Consider the following 18366-nt stretch of genomic DNA (forward strand, 5'->3'; position numbering starts at 1 on the left):
GTCAAATCTAAACACTTTCCATTTGTATGCAATCATGCAGCCCCTTGCACTACATAGTTGAAGGTAAATCTAAAGGAAATTTAACAGTGCGTAGCCCTACTTTAGGCTACTCGCACGCATGCAGATCACCAATTTTCAGTCCTATGGGCTGAACAAGGGAAATCAACTGATTCTCCCATGCACACTAAATAGCATAGATCAGGGATCTCCAAACTACGGCCCTCCAGCTGTTTCAGAACTACACATCCCATGAGGCATTGTAAAACGTTGATATTCACAGACATGACTAGGCATGATGGGAATTGTAGTTCCTGAACAACTGGAGGGCCATAGTTTGAAGACCCCTGGTGTAGATGGAGGAATCTCCCCTTCTAGCTATTATATTCATGCAGCTGCAGCACCCCCAGCCACCTGACTGCCTGAACAATGATCAGATTAACCTTTTCAGCAGATCATTTTTACCAGGATCAGTCAATTTTTATCGACTTGAGCTATGTATGCCTAACTTTGGATGGCAGCTGATGTCACCTTTGAAGGCTTCCTATTTTTTATTCCACTTGAGACCCAGTGATACAACAGTGTGCTCAACTGCTAATGAACTCCTTTCAGGTACATATGGAGAACTGAGGCAGGCTGTACAGCAGTTGGGCTAAAAAGCCAAGTTGCCACTTAGGGATGAGCTCAGACGTGTTCGGATCCTAGTCCCGACCCACCTGAGCAATCCTGCCAGGAAGCCGTCACTGCACACCGCCAATCATGAGCAGCCTAGTCATTCCTTGGCCCACAGCCACACATATACAAGGAGGTGTGTATGTGTGCAGCTGCGGGCCAGGAAATGCCTCCGTCGCTTATGATTGGCAGTGTGCAGTGACGTCTTCCTGGTGGGATTGCTAAGGTGGGTTGGGACTAGGATCCAAACATCTCTAAGCTCATTCCTAGTTGCCACTCTTGCTGGGGGAAGGGGGAGATCGGTGTACAGAAATTATAGACAGCAGTAAAGATTGCATGAGAATGGAAACACCCATTTTGGGAATAACCATTCCTAAAATCACATGGGTCCAAGAGTTAAAAGCTGATTGACCAATTGCAAACCACTGAATCCATTAAGCTTTGGTTTATACAGCATAGTTTGTAAAATAAAACACAAAAAGCACAGTCCAGTTTTCCACACACACACCAATGTTGTCCACATATTTCTCGGGAAGTCAGCTCAACATCATTAGTCCTCGACTTTGATCAGTGTATACACATCGATGTAATTCATGCAGCATTCTTCAACTCTCTTTGTTTCCATATTTCTCCCGATGCAGACTTAGATCCAAGTATTTCCATCAACATACATAAATAAAGGCTCATACATAGTTTAAAATCCATGGTTTCATTTTTGTAGTTTAGTTCCACTTTATCTGCATCATGTGGGTGTTAAATGTGAATGTAGATGAAGCATGGCACATTACCCTGATTTTCTGCCAGCTCTAGCAGCAGACACGGCTGACATGCCAGACTCTAATTTTACGTCTTCCAGGACATTACTTGGAAGCTGAGGAATGAAGTTCAACAAGAATGTTTGATAATTAAACACAACCATTGTTCGGGAAAGCAATGCTTCTACTGAGGCAACATAAACATGCAAACCGGAGCACAGGACGCCTGTTTGTAAACCACTAAACAGGCAAACCCCACAAATTGGTTGAATGGTACCCTTTGGAAAAAGCATCGAAGACTGCAGATGCAAACTAACGGTCAGTAATATGTATATATTAACCACCTCCTGACTGCCTGTTTAACAATGGCATCAGTTACTCTAACAGGACGTTTATAAAGGTCTTTTCTAATAGAGCGGATGCATAGGCCAGGCACGCTTTTACAATGCCTGTGATCATGGTGTCATTAGACAGTGCAGATAATAAGCAAAATGCACAGAGCCAATTAGAGTGGCTTTGTGCCTTGTAATTGCTGTGAACCAATCAGAGTGATTACAAATGTAAACAATGCCTGTGTTTACAAACACCCAGCCCATCTCTTCCTCTAAAAACGGAGGAAGGAAAAGAAAGAAGATCACAGCATCAGAAAGAGAAATACAGATTCAAAGTGGGGGATTTTAAAGGCTAAGTACAGTATTTAAAGACTAGTTCAACTAATTGATCTCAGCTGCCAACACCCTATGACACCAATCACACATATATAAAATTATACAAAAAAAATAAAAAAATGGGGTAGCACAGATAACCCTTTAAAGGCTAGGTTCACACTGAATTCGGGTGCAGCTCACAGTAGGGGTTCGGCAGGTCCCTGTTCTCTGTTTCAGGCCCAAATTTTTGCCTGAATTCGGACCTGAATTGCAGCCAAAGACGCACAGATTTCTGTGCAATCTGCTCCACAGCTGCCCCAGAGATGTGTGAACTGACTCCATTGAGAGCCGATCACAGTCTATCATGCGAATTGGATGCAGGGAAATCCGCATCGAATTCGCATAACTGTGAATGCAGCCTAAAACAACATTGAGGCTCTCATGTGTTCTTCAGTGCTTTTCAATAGTGCATACACACTTCACTTGTCCACCTCTTGTGGAACACCATCACCAGTTTATGACCCACATATGTCATGTAAGCTCATAAATAGTGTGTCCCCCCTTAAGAGGGATCCTCTATGTTACAGCTCCTTTTCTCCCCCACCACTGCAAGAAGTATGTGGATCCCTTAAATGCAATCCTCTATCCTTCAGCAGGCATTCCTTATCCTCCGTTTCACCAGGATATTGGAATTTCCACAAAAAAGGAAAAAAAAAAAAAAAGAGAGAAGAAAAAAAGAACTACATAGCGCTTTACCTTGTAAAAAATTATTTTTATTCGCACCCACTTTCCATACAATGCACTTACATTAAACAGTGCATAAGCGCACTACTAAATGATAACCACAAAGTGATATTGCCAGCATTCTGGCTGACTGGAAAAATACAGCACTTCCAGGTTCTGTAGTTCTTGCGGACATCATCCAAAAGCTCCGCCCCAACACATTTCATCACCATCATTCGTCCTCAAGGGGAAAACCATTGGGTAACTGATCTCTCCCTCTTATAGCCCCAGCTACCCATGCCATTTTGTTGGAGACCGCGCATTTCTCGATCTACCTGTGCCATATTATAAGGGATACCCATTCATAACCATTCACAACTCACCCAACGTGTAACATCCTCCAAAACGTGAACTTAGCTTTTAAAGTGCCACTGATCACCAATAACTGTGGGGTTATTTCTTTTAACATTGGAGGGACCACTGACCACCTATGATGGGAGGATGAGGATGGGAGGTTTTCAGATGTTCCTGACGACCAATGACTAGGCTAAAGGTAATTTTAATACTACTGATCACAATGCTTTTTGGGGGATTCCGTATACCATAGCCATGTTCACTTTTTTTGCCTGGACACCTCTGTTTCCCAGCCGTGTAGAGCTTGTCATCTGATGTCACCACGCATGCATGCTGAGCGGCACAGTTGCTTCTCTGTTTTTTAAGTCTGCATATCTCATCATTTTGTGTTACTTTATGACTAATACATTCCATGAGCTTTTACTGTATTACGATATATGGAGCTCCTTTATTTTTAATATGGCAACTATTTAATATGGTTGCTGTCAAATTCTTCCGAGGAGTGGAGAAGCATGCTGATTGGGTCTATCATCATATTGTCTCAATAAGCTGGTGAAGTGCGTTTTGACCTCCTATCATTAAAGGGGTCGCTCTGTCTGGTAAGCAGCCTGTAATTCATGTTGGCGGAGAAGAGTGTTACAGGCTGCATTGTATACATTTGTTGACATTGGACTTTTTACTACTGTTTTTACTAGAGGTCGACCGATATATCGGCCGGCCGATATATCGGCCGATATTTGCAGTTTTTTAAATAATCGGCATCGGCCGATTGTGCTGATAAAAAGCCGATTTAGAACTGCAGCGGGATTTTGAAATGACTTCTGTATAGAAGTCAGTGTAAGTTGCCTGAGTCGTCATAGAAACCCTTTCCTCCTCTCTGGGCAGGCTGCCAAGAAAAGAACAAAATGATACAATGTTTACACTTGAATGAATGAAGTTATCTCTGTGTGTAGAAGTTCTCAGTTTAACCATTTAAAGACTAAATCTTTTCTGACACTTGTTGCTTACAAGTAAAAATCCTGTATTTTCTGCCAGAAAATCACTTAGACCCCCCCAAAAATTATATATATTTTTTTAGCAGAGATCCTAGGGAATAAAATAGCGGTTGTTGCAATATTTTATGTCACAAGGCATTTGCACAGAGGTCTTTCAAATGCATTTTTTTGGGAAAAAAATACACTATTTAAAAAATAAAAATAAAAACAGTAAAGTTAGCCCACTTTTTTTTTTTTGTCCAAAAGTTTTGACTACCTGTTTTTATTTAATATATAGTTTTTTTTATCTAAATCATACATACAAGTAAACTGATTGGAGGTTTTGTTTTGTTTAATGTTTAAATGTAAGAAATTTTCTGTATCACTTATGAAGACTGCTTTCACACTGGAGCGGGCAGGCGTTGATGGTAAAACGCAAGTTTTAGCGGCTCTTTACCATCATTTTAGCGGTGCTATTTGGCTGCTAGTGGGGCACATCTAACCCAGCTAGCGGCCAAGGAAGAGGTTAAATGCGCCCATGAAGCACTGCTGCCAAATCGCATTGCATGCGCATCGGCAGTGGTGCCCATTCATATCAATGGGCAGGAGTGGTGGAGGAGCGGTATACACCACTCCAAATGTGCTGCTTGCAGGACTTTTTTTTTTAAGATCCTGCCAGCGCATCGCCTCAGTGTGAAAGCACTCTGTCTTTCACACAGACTGCAGGGGAGCCATTTTGCAGGCACTTTACAGGCGCTATTTTTAGCCCAAAAGCGCCTGAAAAACGCCCCAGTGGGAAAGGTGTGTTAGATCAAGGGGGATTAAAAAAATAATAATAATATAATAAAAAAGGAAAAAAATTTATAAATAACATATCGGCCCAAAAAAATCGGCATCATATATCGGCTATCGGCCGCCATGATTTCTAAATATCGGCATCGGCCAGAGAAAAACCCATATCGGTCGACCTCTAGTTTTTACTTTTTGAACTGTTGCAAAGTTGTGTTAAACTGCACAGGTATTAGCGCTCAGGATTGATTTATACTTACTGGCTGTATATTTAAATCAATGGCGCAGCACTTTTTGTTTCCTTGTTTTGTTTAGTATCCCTTTGTGGATATTGTGGTTGTTGCTGCCATTCTTTCTCTAAGAGCAGAGATCACACAATTTTTATTTTTAGGGCATGGATTGTATATCAGTATTGAATATGTCACCATTTTGCTAGGTAAATATAGGCGCTATTGTCATGAAATTTTAACCATGTGTCAGTAACAACCCATGCAATCCATACATACAAAGAAACCATAACAAATAAGTTCAGAAATTAAGTTATGTGTAATAAAATGGAATGACACATGGAAAAAGTATTAAACATATGAAGAAAGGGAGTGCAAAAAGGCATGGAAAGCCAAGACATCAGCTGAACTCTATCAGTAATTTGAAAGAAACCCTGCCCCCTGTCAGCACAAATTAATATCAGCTGGTTCAGTCTCAACTGATGGCCTATAAAAAGGTGTCTCATTACCAAGGTGTCACACAAACATCTCATGATGGGTAAAAGCCAAGCGCTCTCTCTCTCAAGACCTTTGCAACCTTATTACTGCAAAACATACTGATAGCATTGGTTACAGAAGGATTTCTAAACTTCTGAATGTTCCAGTGAGCACTGTTGGGGCCATAATCCGGAAGCAGAAAGAACATAATTTCACCATAAACCGGCCATGACCAGGTGCTCCTCACAAGATTTCTGACAGAGGAGTGGAAATAATTATCAGCAGAGTTGTCCAAGAGCCAAGGGCCACTTGTTGAGAGTTTCAGAAAGACCTGGAATTAGCAGGTACAATTGTTTCAAAGAAAGAAAAAATAATGCACTCAACCACAATGGCCTGTATGCGCACTCACCGCGCAAGACCCCATTGCTGAAGAAAAAACATGCTGACGTTTGTTTAAAGTTTGTTGCACAAACTTTGGAAAAGCCTGTGAAATACTGGGAGAATATATGGTCAGATAAGACTAAAAATATAACTCTTTGGATGCCATAAAATACACCATGTTTGGAGGTCAAATGACACTGCACATCGCCCGAAAAACACCCCCCATACCAACAGTGAAGTTTGGAAGTGGGAACATCATTCAATACTTTTTCCCTGTGTAATTCCATTTTATTACACAGAACTTAAAATTTCAGAATGTATTTGTTTTGGTGTCTTTGTATGTATGGATTGCATGTTTTGTTACCGACATGTGGTGAAAATTTCACGTAAATAGCACCTAGAGATATATTTACCTTGAAAAATGGTGACGTGTTCAATACCCAAATTTACCCGCTGTGCGTGTGGCAGCCTAGTGTTAAAGCCCAGTGTTAAAGCCCACCACGGTGTTGCGACATACCCATCGCTAGCATTAAGGAGTTAATTTACCATCATAAGGTAATAAGAAAAACTCCAAAGCAGGAGTGGAGTTGTGGATCCCTCCCGTAAAGGGCTGACATCTTGTACAGCTATAACAATAAAGGGTTGTCCTTTCATACCACTTCAAATCACTTATTCAGATATGTTACTATTTGGATCTCACTGAAACAGATTTTTTCTTCAGTGTGTCTGCACGGAATTTTTTCTGCATTCTAGAATTTCCCAGCGTAAAATAAGACTTCCGTTCACGCAGCTTTCTCCTCGGGGTTGCTAGCTGGGTAGTCATTCCCAGGATGCATCGTGCTCCCAAGTGACAATAAAGCATGGGAAATCCAGGTCGCCATAGCAACGCTGCACAACAAACTTCTCGGGGTCAGCATAAAGTGTTGCTGCATCCTACGCGGACAAAAGACGATTATGATGTAGTATGGCTTTATGGCAAGCCTGGGATGAAACATCTGCTCGTTTGGAGATGGTACAGTTCAGCTCATCACACCGCAGTTTCCATGCGATGCCAATCATGGGCTGTAATGTGTGAGCAACCGCAAAGAGATACATTACAGCCTGTGACCAAAATCCATCTTTACTGTGCTGGAAAATGTTACAGCATTGCCAATGTCACAGAAACCAGAAATGAATTCAGAACAGCTGGGGAAGTTTTGTTTCATTTTTACATTTTATGTTACCTTCATGTAGCCATCCTCAAGCTTCAGTAATGCCACCAACTGCTATCTGTATTATTACCAACATTGCTGGGCACAAAATGGCTGCCTGTAGTTCACTTTGAACAAGTAAAGCTTTATTTAGTATGGCTACTGACCCATTTATCAGAGGGGCTGAAAGAAAGAAATCTGGCATACTTAAAGTGGAACTAAATCCTGCTATCCTTTACAGCCATGGGGGCTGCCATCTTAGCCACTGATTGATCTGCGGTTGCCATGGTGCTGCACGTGATTAGCTATGACATCAGTCTTTTGTTGGCTTGACAGTTCAGTTGAGCGCTGATATAAGCAGTAACAAGTCCCTCTCATACAGGCAATGACTGTGTGTATACCTGACAAGTAGACTCCTGCCTGTCAGGTGGAAGCATTCTGGTGGCTACACTGCCGCAGGATTTCTTCTACACTCTTCTGGTAACATGAAACCCCGCCATGGGACTTTTTTCCCAATGTAATGGGAGAAAAAAACATTAAAATTGTAAAAATAAAAAAAATCAAGTTACACCCAAGCACATAAAATCCAACCCAAATTTTTTTTCTGGCCCCCCCCTTCCCCACATATACAATCAAACGCATTGCAAGATACATGTTACATTTTCCACGCACGCCGGAGTGAGAGCAATATTTTCTGCTGTAAACCGTCTCCATAATGCTAAACTGATGTCCTATAGGTGGCTTTTAAAAGCATCACCTATGGAAAAAATGGGTACTGAAGTTTGTCGCCATTTCCCGGGCGCATGCAAATTTAAGGTTTGACATATGGAGTATTTATTTACCCAGTGTAACTGTGTCTTTTATATTTGACTACTTTATTGTGTTTGTATGGCCTAGTATTAACCACTTGCTGCCCGCCATATAGCAAAATGAGGGTGACAAAGTGGTTTCAATATCCTGACCGAACGTCATATGATGTCCAGCAGGATAACAGCCACCGTACGGCCACGGGGGCATGCATCGCGGGGATCGGTGGTGCGGTGTGTCAGTCTGACACACCGATCTCGGTAAAGAGTCTCTGACGGAGACTCTTTACCACGTGATCAGCCATGTCCAATCATGGCTGATCACAGTATAAACAGGAAGAGCCGTTGATTGGCTTTTCCTCACTCGCATCTGTCAGACGCATGTAGAAGAGAGCCAATCAGCTGCTCCTCTCACGGGGGAGGGGGTCTGTGCTGATTATCAGTGCAGCCCCCTGAGGATACCCACACTGGACCACCAGGAACGCCACTAGGACCACCAGGTATGCCCACTATGGATGCCAGTGCCCACAATGGGCATCACTGATTGGCAGGCATTATTGTTTGGCGTCCATCCGTACCATCAATTACTGTACATCAGTGCCACCTATCAGTGTCCATCCGTGCCACCTATCCATGCCACCTATCAGTTCTCATCTGTGCCGCTTTTCAGTGGCACCTCTGTGTACCCATCAGTGCCACCTATCAGTGCCCATCAATGTAGCCTCATCAATGAAGGAGAAAACTTACTTATTTACAAAGTTTTGTAACAGAAATATTTTTTTTTTCAAAAATGTCTTTTTTTAAATTTATTTAGCAGAAAATAAAAATCCCAGAGGTGATCAAATGCCACCAAAATAAAGCTCTATTTGTGGGAACAAAACAATAACAATGCAGTTTGGGTACAGTGTAGCACAACCGTGCAATTGTCATTCAAAGTGTGACAGCGCTGAAAGCTAAAAGTTGGTCTGGGCAGGAAGGTGTATAACTGCCCTTGTTTTGAAGTGGTTAACTTTAGTGTATTTTTTATAGAAAGTTTACATTTCCCAGACATTTGCAGTAATATTTTGTGAAATAAAAACTTGGAACTACCACTATTATATTCTCTAGGGCAGCGGTCTACAACTACCCCCCCCCTGCAACCCCTCAATGGACCGGGGGGGGGGGGGCAATGAGTTGTTGGTTATTTTTGTGGTGGTGGTTGCACAGATCAGGGAAGAGGGGGGGGGTTGGGGTTTATTTGTATGGTGGTTGCAGCCTGCCACATGGGACGGGGACAGGGGGGTTGCAGCTTGTCAACTGGGGGAGGGGGGTGTTGGGTGCAGCTTGTCACCTTGAAAAGGGGGGCAGCTTATCACTTGGGGGGGTGTGGTGGTTGCAGCCTGACACCTTGGGGGGATGCAGCTGATCACCTGGGGGGGAGTGGTTGCAGCCTGTCTTCTTGGGCGGGGGGTGCAGCTTATCCCCCGAGGTTGTGGGGGTTGTGTGGTGGCTGCAACCTGTCACCTCAGGAAGGAGGCAGCTTATCACCTGGGGGGGGGGGGGGGGGGGCAGCCTGGGTCTCCTCCCTCCCCTTCTTCTTAGAGACCACAGAGAGGGAAGGGAGTAGTGGTGCTGGCGGAAGGGGAGTGGGTGCCCTCTGGTGGTCAGAGGGTAGCAGTGCAGGTTGTGCCAGCTTGAGGACCCTTACTCTAGGGCAGGGGTAGGCAACCTCAGCCCCCAAGCATTTTTTTTTTAACTTTATAAAGATTTTGAGTTATCAAGGATAATAACAAAAGTAGTGGAAAAGCATCAACATTTAAAAACATACAAATTAGAAAGATCCAGAGATCTGTAAGAAATAGGAAGTTAAACAGCATATAACTCTCAATCAGTTTTTATCTCGGACAGTGGTTACCAGGACAAATTGAAGGATAAATCTACCTAGCAAGAAACACATAGCAATTTAAAAAGGGAAAAGCCTGATAGCGGTTCTAACCCCTCCCTAGTCTATGAATAAATAAAAAAAAAATTTGGCTAAACATAGATTTTCCAACACAGTAGCAGGGCGAAATTATAAAAAAAAAAAAAGAATTCTAAGTAATGAGTAGGTTACCACGCATGTTTATCTGGTTAAAGTGGCTCCAAAGGAGGAAGGTTTTTTTACATTAATGCAGTGCAGCCCCGTCCCCCGCCACCTTATACTTACCTGAGCCTCATCTCAATCGAGCACTGTGCATTAGGGCAGCAGCTCTTTCCCTCCTCATAGGCTCAGAGGCAGCTGCGCCAGCCATTTGGTTTCTGCTGTGTCAATCACAACCAGTGAGAAGGGAGGGGGGGTGGGGCTGATCCTCTGTGTCACAGAGCTGGCTCAGGAGCGAGCCCGCATGAGTGCTGCCATAGCAAGTGGTATGCTATAGTGGGCACTCGTGGGGGAGGAGGGCGCAGGTGAGGGGGATCAGGGCTGCTCTGCGCAAAACCATTACATTAAGAAGTTAAGTATGAGGTGTTATTTTAAAAAAAATATATATATATTTTTACAATCACTAAGCATCAGAGGGTGCGTGGGTCTTTTTATTGGGTAGGCTGAAAGTTAGTGTCGCAAGCCTGTAACACACACACACACACACACACACACAACCTTTCAACATGCAAAATAATTACAATGTTATAGAATGCAGCATGAATGTGGATATTTGATTTTCAATTAAACAAAAAAAAGAGAGTGAATGCTGCCCCCTAGTGTCTGCAAATTACAACAAATAAAACATGTAAAGTTCAGTTTGCAGAATAAGGACTCATGTACACAGGGTTTAAAAATAACCCTATTTTACAGGCATTTGATAGACAAACATAGGCGTTTTCAGGCATATTAGATAAGGAGTGTTTACAGGCTGGACAAAAAATAAATAAAAAATCACCAATGTGTCCTGGAGAGGAGTTTTTGGGCAAATAAAATGCTTGACGCATCTAAACGTGCCTAAACTGTAGACACATTTAGTATTCCAATAGCCAGAATAAATTATTATTCTGGCCAATGGAATTCATAATTGCTCAAACACTTGACGCACCTAAGCAAATGTGCAATACGTGGCTTTAGACATGTTTTTTAAGCTGCTTTTTCCTGCCAGAAATAAAAGGCCATCAGAGGAGCAAATTCAAACGCCCGGTCTGTGTATGGGAGGCCTAAAGACAGGCGCAGAGGGCCGTACAGTGTAGAAACCTATTTTAATTCTGTGCCCGGAGTCACAGGTGTTTCTGTACAAATCAGTGACAGGATGTGGCTGTACACTGGCACAGATCTCAGAATATGCATGCACGCTATACCTGAACAATTGAAAATGCTTTCTATTTTCTATTCAACCTACAGCCGCTCCTGACATTGAGCTGCACAGGCAGTTGTATATGAGCTGCACAGAAACACGGTCATATTTTTACACTGTATGGAACCCATTAACATGAGCCCTAATGCTTCCATTTAAAAAAAAAATAAAAAAATACATGACTACAGAGTAAAAGAGATTGAAAATGTTCTATTTTTTGCAATACACCACTTGTGTTTACAATAGTACCGCCATATACACGAGTACATCAGTGCACCACCACTCATGTTAATGACAGGCTGTGCACTGCAGCTGGGCTGCCTAGGTGAAAATACAGGGAACCATGAATGCCAACATGTGACATACTGAAGCAGAGCATGATCCCCTCTCTTCAGAGACTGGGCCGCAGGGCAGTATTCCAGCATGATAATGACCTCAAACAACTCCAGGACGACCACTGCCTTGATAAAGAAGCTGAGGGTAAAGGTGATGGACTGGCCAAACATATCGCCAGACCTAAACCCTGTTGAGTATCTGTGGGACAAAAAAAAGAAGCTGGCAAAATTTATCAGCCTTATCAAGGTCTGTGTCGCTGTCTGGGCAAACCATAAGTAAGATGAAATAACTCTACTGGTACCCTACATAGCAGTAAAAACCCAACAGGGGTTCTAATCCATCCTCATTACATGAAAACATAGTGAAAAGTTTGGACTGGAAGAAGCTGAGGGTAAAGATGATGGACTGGCCAAGCATGTCTCCAGACCTAAACCCTGTTGAGCATCTGTGGGACATCCTCAACTGGAAGGTGGAGGAGCGCAAGGTCTCTAACATCCACCAGCTCTGTGATGTCACCATGGAAGAGAACTCCAGTGGACTCCATGACCAAGAGGGTTCAGGCAGTGTTGGAAAATAATGGTGGCCACACAAAATATTGACACTTTGGGCCCAATTTGGACATTTTCACTTAGGTGTCTGCTCACTTTTGTTGCCAGCAGTTTAGACATTAAGGTTGACCTTGAGCTGCACAGGCAGTTTCACACCTGAGCATTTTCAGCTCTAAAAAAAGCTTGTAAAACACCTGAAAAAACACCTGAAAAACGCCCAACAAGCAAAATCCCATTAACCTCCCTGGCGGTACCATTATTTCGGATTTTAGGTGCTAAAAGCGGTACCATTATTTTGCATGAAAATTTGGCGTTTTATATTGTAGTCCTGCAATTCTTAGGAATAACTCTCTTAAATCTGTCCAAACCAGAGTCTAGCAGACATCCCAGGTATGATAAAGTTTGAAAAATTAAATCATAAATTATAATATAATAAATAATTATAAATAATTGTACCAAATAATAATATAACAATAATAAAAATTATTCAATAATGTAATCTAATCAAAAACACTGAAATTTGCTGAGTTGCAGAATTGTCACTGTCATTACTTTTCAGTATTTGATGATGGATCTCCCCACAAATCGCTATCGCTCAATTCTGCGAGTCATTCTAATTTATTATCGCTGTTTTCTAGCTGGTCTAAAATCATTTTTGATGTACAGTGACAGTTTTGGTTGCTATGGACAATCTCCAGTTTCCAGGCATAAAGAACAGTTTTTACAATATAAAACTGCATGCAGGACACTGGGCAGACCACTAGGGACAAAGGGGATGTGAAATATTTACATACAGCAATGTAATCTGTAAGATTACATTATACTGTATGTATACTGTTTATTTCACTTTTTGAATTTGGCGCCGATCTCCGTGCCCGTGCGTCGCAACGCTCGCAGGGCACGGAGATCGCCGATGTGATAGATCGAGCGAGGCACGGCTCGCTCGTACAGCGGGGAGACATCGCTGGATTCGAAGGAGAAGGTAAGGAAACCTCCTCCTGGATCCAGCGACGCTGTCCCGAGTCTGACTCGGGGATACCGCTTTTGGTATAAAAAATCCACCCCGAGTCAGACTCGGGAATACCGTCAGGGGGGTTAATATCCACGGCACCTGTTCACATCTGAGCATTTTGGCACCTGGAGCAAAACGCCGGAAAAATGCCCTAAGCTTAAAAAAGAACATGAGCTTCTTTGGAGCAGATTACAGGTGTTTTTCTGCCTTTTACATTGGTGACCTGAACAAAATCGCGGCAAAATAGTGGTAAAAACGTGTGATTTTCAAACGCTCAGGGTAGTTAATGCAGCAAATTTACACTGTTATACAAGCTGTACACTCGCTACTTTACATTGCAGCAAAGTGTCATTTCTTCAGTGTTGTCACATGAAAAGATAGAATAAAATATTTACAAAAATGTGAGGGGTGTACTTTTGTGAGATACTGTATATAGTATAGTATAGAACTGCACGATCAAAAAAAAAAAAAAAAAAAAAAAAAAAAAAATTGTGCTCTCGATTCAACCCCCCTGCTGGCATTTCCACGATTCAGCCCAAGTTCACACTATAGTGAACACAGACATTGGGTGCGACTCGAATGCACACTGCTGTGCCGATGCAATGTCTGTGCAATGCGAGTTCAGCCATACAGTTGTATGGCTGAACTCGCATTGGATTTGCACACATGTTATAACAATGTAACATTGTAACATTGTAATGTGCACTGCAGTGTGCTGCGATAAAATGCACACATGCTGCATTTTAATAGCAAAGCACAGGCCTGTATCGCACTGCAATGTTAATGTTAGGCAGCACAGCACATCATGCCCCTGATATTGCAAATGTGTACATTTTGTATTGTTCAAATAAAGCTTGTACAAAACAAAAGACAAAAAGGGACGTTGCGGTGAATCGTGCAGCACACTGGCCCCTAGCCAGCTGGCAATGCAGAGTGGCCAGGGCGCTGAATTGCTCCAGCTGATCTGCGGTTTGACCGTGGACCAGTATGAATTTATCCTTAAGGGATAAGTGCACCCCAACACTAAAATCTCTACATTTATAGACATCCACGTTCTTACACTAACCTATTTAACCCTGTAAAGAAGAAATAATTATACATAAAAAAAATTGCAGTCAATCGGACCTGATCCCACACTGAGCTGTCATCTGTGGCTTTGCTGTGTAGGCGGGTGCAGAGGACACAGCAGACAACGGAAGCCCCATATTAAGTCTATGGGTGACGTCACTTCCCATTCATTTCACACCCGTTGTCGACTGTCTCGTCTGCAGAGCTTCCGCCGCTGGAGACCGGATTGGCTTCAAAAAAGGCATTTATACCGATTTCTTCTTTATAGGGCTAGATAGGTTAGTGTTAGATCGTGGATGTCTGTAGATGTAGTGGTTTTAGTGTTATGCCGTGTACACACGATCAGATTTTCCGACAACAAAACAGTGTAATTTTGTTCGAAGGGTGTTGGCTCCAACTTGTCTTGCACACACACGGTCAAAGAAATTTTGGCCAACAATTACGAACGTTGTGACGTACAATACGTACTTGATATCTCCATTACGAACGCTAGTTTTACAAGACCGAGCGCTTCCGGCTCGTCCTTATTCCAAGCATGCATGTTTGTACTCGGAAAATCTGACAACACACATTTGTTGCCAGAAAATTTAAGAACATGCTAGCCAACATTTGTTGGCTGAAAGTCCGACAACAAATGTCTGATGGAGCATAAACAAGGTCGAACTTTCCACCAACATCCAACATTTCCCATCGGAAAATCCTATCTTGGGTACGCGGCATAAGGGTGGACTTATCCTTTAGCCCTGGTTCACGCTGGAGGGTTTTGACAGATGATTTCAAATCGCCTGTCAAATCGGCAGCAATTTCCGTCAAATGACACCATCCTAATCGGTGCGACGCTGCACCGATTTCAAAAAGTAGTTTCTGTGCGATTTAGGGCTGCGATTTACAGAAACCTGCACAGATGTCTCTGAAATTGCGGCAGAAATCAGGACTGACATGCGGGAGTGAAATCATGCGAGTTCAGCTGAACTTGCATGGCTTTATTCCCGCAGCTCAGCGTGAACCTGGCCTCAAAACTGTAAATTGAAGGTTTATCTCTCAGCAAAATAAGTGGTAAAAATTGGCGCGTGATTTGCGGCCTCCGCTTTCCCCCTCAATGAAGGATTTACTCCCTTACAAGCAGATTTCCCAACTGTCAGGTTATTGTACATTCCAGGGAACCATCTGAGAGAGCAGGATACCATTATCTGACTTTGTACAGCTGGGTGAAATTGGGGATTCTACAGGGGATAGCTCATGACTCAAAATGTCAGTTTTGGGTGGGTTTGGCCTTTAAAAATATTAAAACATAAAATCTTTTCTCTGTTGTTTTTCAGGCTTCAGAAGACATGCCGTGTGGCATCGCGCCTACTCGGATTCCTAAACCAAAACCCGGGACAGTGTCCAAACTACCCATTAAGAAACCTATGGGAAATGCAGTGAATGGAGAGCGGGAAGTAAGCAGAGAGAAATCACATTCATCCAGAACCATTTCTAATCCCCAAGGTGCAGCTAAGAGGTGATCCTTGTAAATGAGGAGCTGAAGACAAATCACGCTGCGGTTCCCCACCCAGACTCTGACCTGCACTCTACTTCCACCATGGCTGACAGCTCCACTCTCCTTTATATTCTCTCTGTACATTACATTTTTTAGTTAGGATTATTCATTGTGTGTGTGCGCTTTGTATTCATGTCATTTTTAAAGAATAAAAAGTTTTCATTTAAATTTGTCCAATTTCAGGGTCTTTTGATGCAAATGAAATGTAGATCTCATGGTCTACATAGATCACCTGTATTCTGCTGCAGATAAAAGTATTGAACACGTCACCATTTTTCTAGATAAATATATTTCTAAGGCTCGGTTCACACAGGGGCGGCACGACTTGCAGCGCGACTCAGAGACGCGACCTGCAAACGACTTCAGCGGCGACTTGCAAAACGACTTATGTATAGAAGTCAATGCAAGTCGCCTGAAGTCGCCCCAAAAGTAGTACAGGAACCTTTTTTCTAAGTCGGAGCGACTTGAGTTGCTCCTATTAGAACGGTTCCATAGTACAGAACGGAGCGCGACTTGTCAGGCGGCTAAGTCGCCTGGACAAGTCGCCCCTGTGTGAACCGAGCCTAAAAGGTGCTATTGACATGACATTTTCACCACATGTCGGTAACAACCCATACATGCAAAGAAACCAAAACAAATAATTGAGAAATTAAGATCTGTGTAATAAGATGGAATGACACAGGGAAAAAAGTATCGAACACATTAACCCAGCTGCTATAGAGGAAGTCGCTAAACTTTTTTCTAACGCCCACCTAACCTCCTGCCCCTTGGACCCCGTTCCTTCTCAAATACTACAGACACCATCTGACTATCCTACACACTTCTCTACAACCTCTCACTCTCTACTGGCATCTTCCCCAACCCTCGAAAACATGCTCTAGTCACTCCCATACCAAAAAAGGTCTCACTAGACCCCACCTATTTGAACAACCCAAGACCCATCTCTTTACTCCCTTTTGCCTCCAAACTCCCTGAACGTTTACTGTACAGCCAACTGAGCGACCACCTCATTGAGAATAACCTTCTTGATCCCCTCCAGTCTGGAATTTGCCCACAGCACTCCACAGAAACTGCTCTCATAAAACTCACAAATGACTTACTAACAGCCAAAACCAACGGTCATTATTCTGTACTCTAATGCCCCATACACACGATGAGATTATCGGACGAATGATCGTCCGTTTTTATTGCATGCTAATCTCAGATCGAATCTGATGAGTTTACTAAAGTCATGAAAATTCCCGCACGACAGAAAAAAAAATTCGGGAAGTGATGTCATGTGTTGTAATGCATTTGTATTGCATTTTCGAACGATAGCTGTACTGATTAAACGAAAATTGTACGATCTGGCATCGTACAAAAAAAAATTCCATGCATGTCCGATAGAATAATATCGGATGTACTGTCCTAATCGGCTCTCGAAAGCTCTGTACTAACGATCCGATTATCGTACGATCGCTTCGAAAACTGTATTTTCTGTGCGATTTTCGGATCGTATGTACGGGGCATAACTCGTGGACCTTTCCACTGCCTTTGATACAGCTGACCACACCCTCCTCCTGAAAAAACAAAATATGCTTGGTCTCCATGGCTGCGCTCTCCGTTGGTTCCCTTATGTAGGGAGATTTATTTCATCTCTGTGTATCATCTGAGGCTGTTCACTGAGTATAGGACAGGGTTTACATCCACTTTACTATATCAGGAAGGTAAAGCAGATGTATATTATGCAGGGAAGTGTCCTTAGGTTTCAATGCATTTCACAAAAAGCAGCAGAGATTATGTATGACAAAAGAAGCCTCTGCTGCTCCCCAGTTTGTGGGTCGGTAGAAATTATACTGCTTAGGTGCCCCCATTGCAAGCTGCTTGTTGTGGGGGTACTCAACAGGAGGGAGAGGCCAACAGCACTACAGAGGGACCCAAGAAGAGAAAGATCAGGGCTGCTCTGTGCAAAACCATTACACAGAGCAGGTAAGTATAACAGGTTTCTTATGTTGTATAAAAATGTTTTAGCCTAGATTATCATATGTTTATATTATTGATTATTATATGTGTCTGTGTGTGCGCGCGCACATGTGTCTGTGTATGTGTCTGTGTGTGCGCGCGCACATGTGTCTGTGTATGTGTCTGTGTGTGCGCGCGCACATGTGTCTGTGTATGTGTCTGTGTGTGCGCGCGCACATGTGTCTGTGTATGTGTCTGTGTGTGCGCGCGCACATGTGTCTGTGTATGTGTCTGTGTGTGCGCGCGCACATGTGTCTGTGTATGTGTCTGTGTGTGCGCGCGCGCGCGCACGTGTCTGTGTGTGTGTGCGCGCGCGCGCACGTGTCTGTGTGTGTGTGCGCGCGCGCGCACGTGTCTGTGTGTGTGTGCGCGCGCGCGCACGTGTCTGTGTGTGTGTGCGCGCGCGCGCACGTGTCTGTGTGTGTGTGCGCGCGCGCGCACGTGTCTGTGTGTGTGTGCGCGCGCGCGCACGTGTCTGTGTGTGTGTGCGCGCGCGCGCACGTGTCTGTGTGTGCGCGCGCACGTGTCTGTGTGTGTGTGCGCGCGCGCGCGCACGTGTCTGTGTGTGTG

At 43.3% G+C, this 18366-nt stretch overlaps 2 protein-coding genes across 3 annotated transcripts in view; one reads left to right on the plus strand and one right to left on the minus strand.

Annotated features, from left to right (window-relative positions):
• The window catches only part of FILIP1L (filamin A interacting protein 1 like), a 407450-nt gene extending 391487 nt beyond the window's left edge, over positions 1-15963 (plus strand). For both annotated transcript variants that reach the window (XM_077480193.1, XM_077480194.1), the window contains one exon: positions 15575-15963. In XM_077480193.1, coding sequence (XP_077336319.1) covers positions 15575-15760 — 186 coding nt within the window. In that variant the 3' untranslated portion in view covers positions 15761-15963. The remainder of the gene's footprint in view (positions 1-15574) is intronic.
• Positions 1-18366, minus strand: part of CMSS1 (cms1 ribosomal small subunit homolog) — a 483211-nt gene that overhangs the window by 453056 nt on the left and 11789 nt on the right. The gene's annotated exons all lie outside the window — the stretch shown is intronic.

This window comes from Lithobates pipiens, unplaced genomic scaffold, assembly GCF_037356315.1.
Source record: "Lithobates pipiens isolate NorthernLeopardFrog02 unplaced genomic scaffold, aLitPip1_a1.2 Scaffold_16, whole genome shotgun sequence".
In the NCBI taxonomy this organism is placed as follows: Eukaryota; Metazoa; Chordata; class Amphibia; order Anura; family Ranidae; genus Lithobates; species Lithobates pipiens.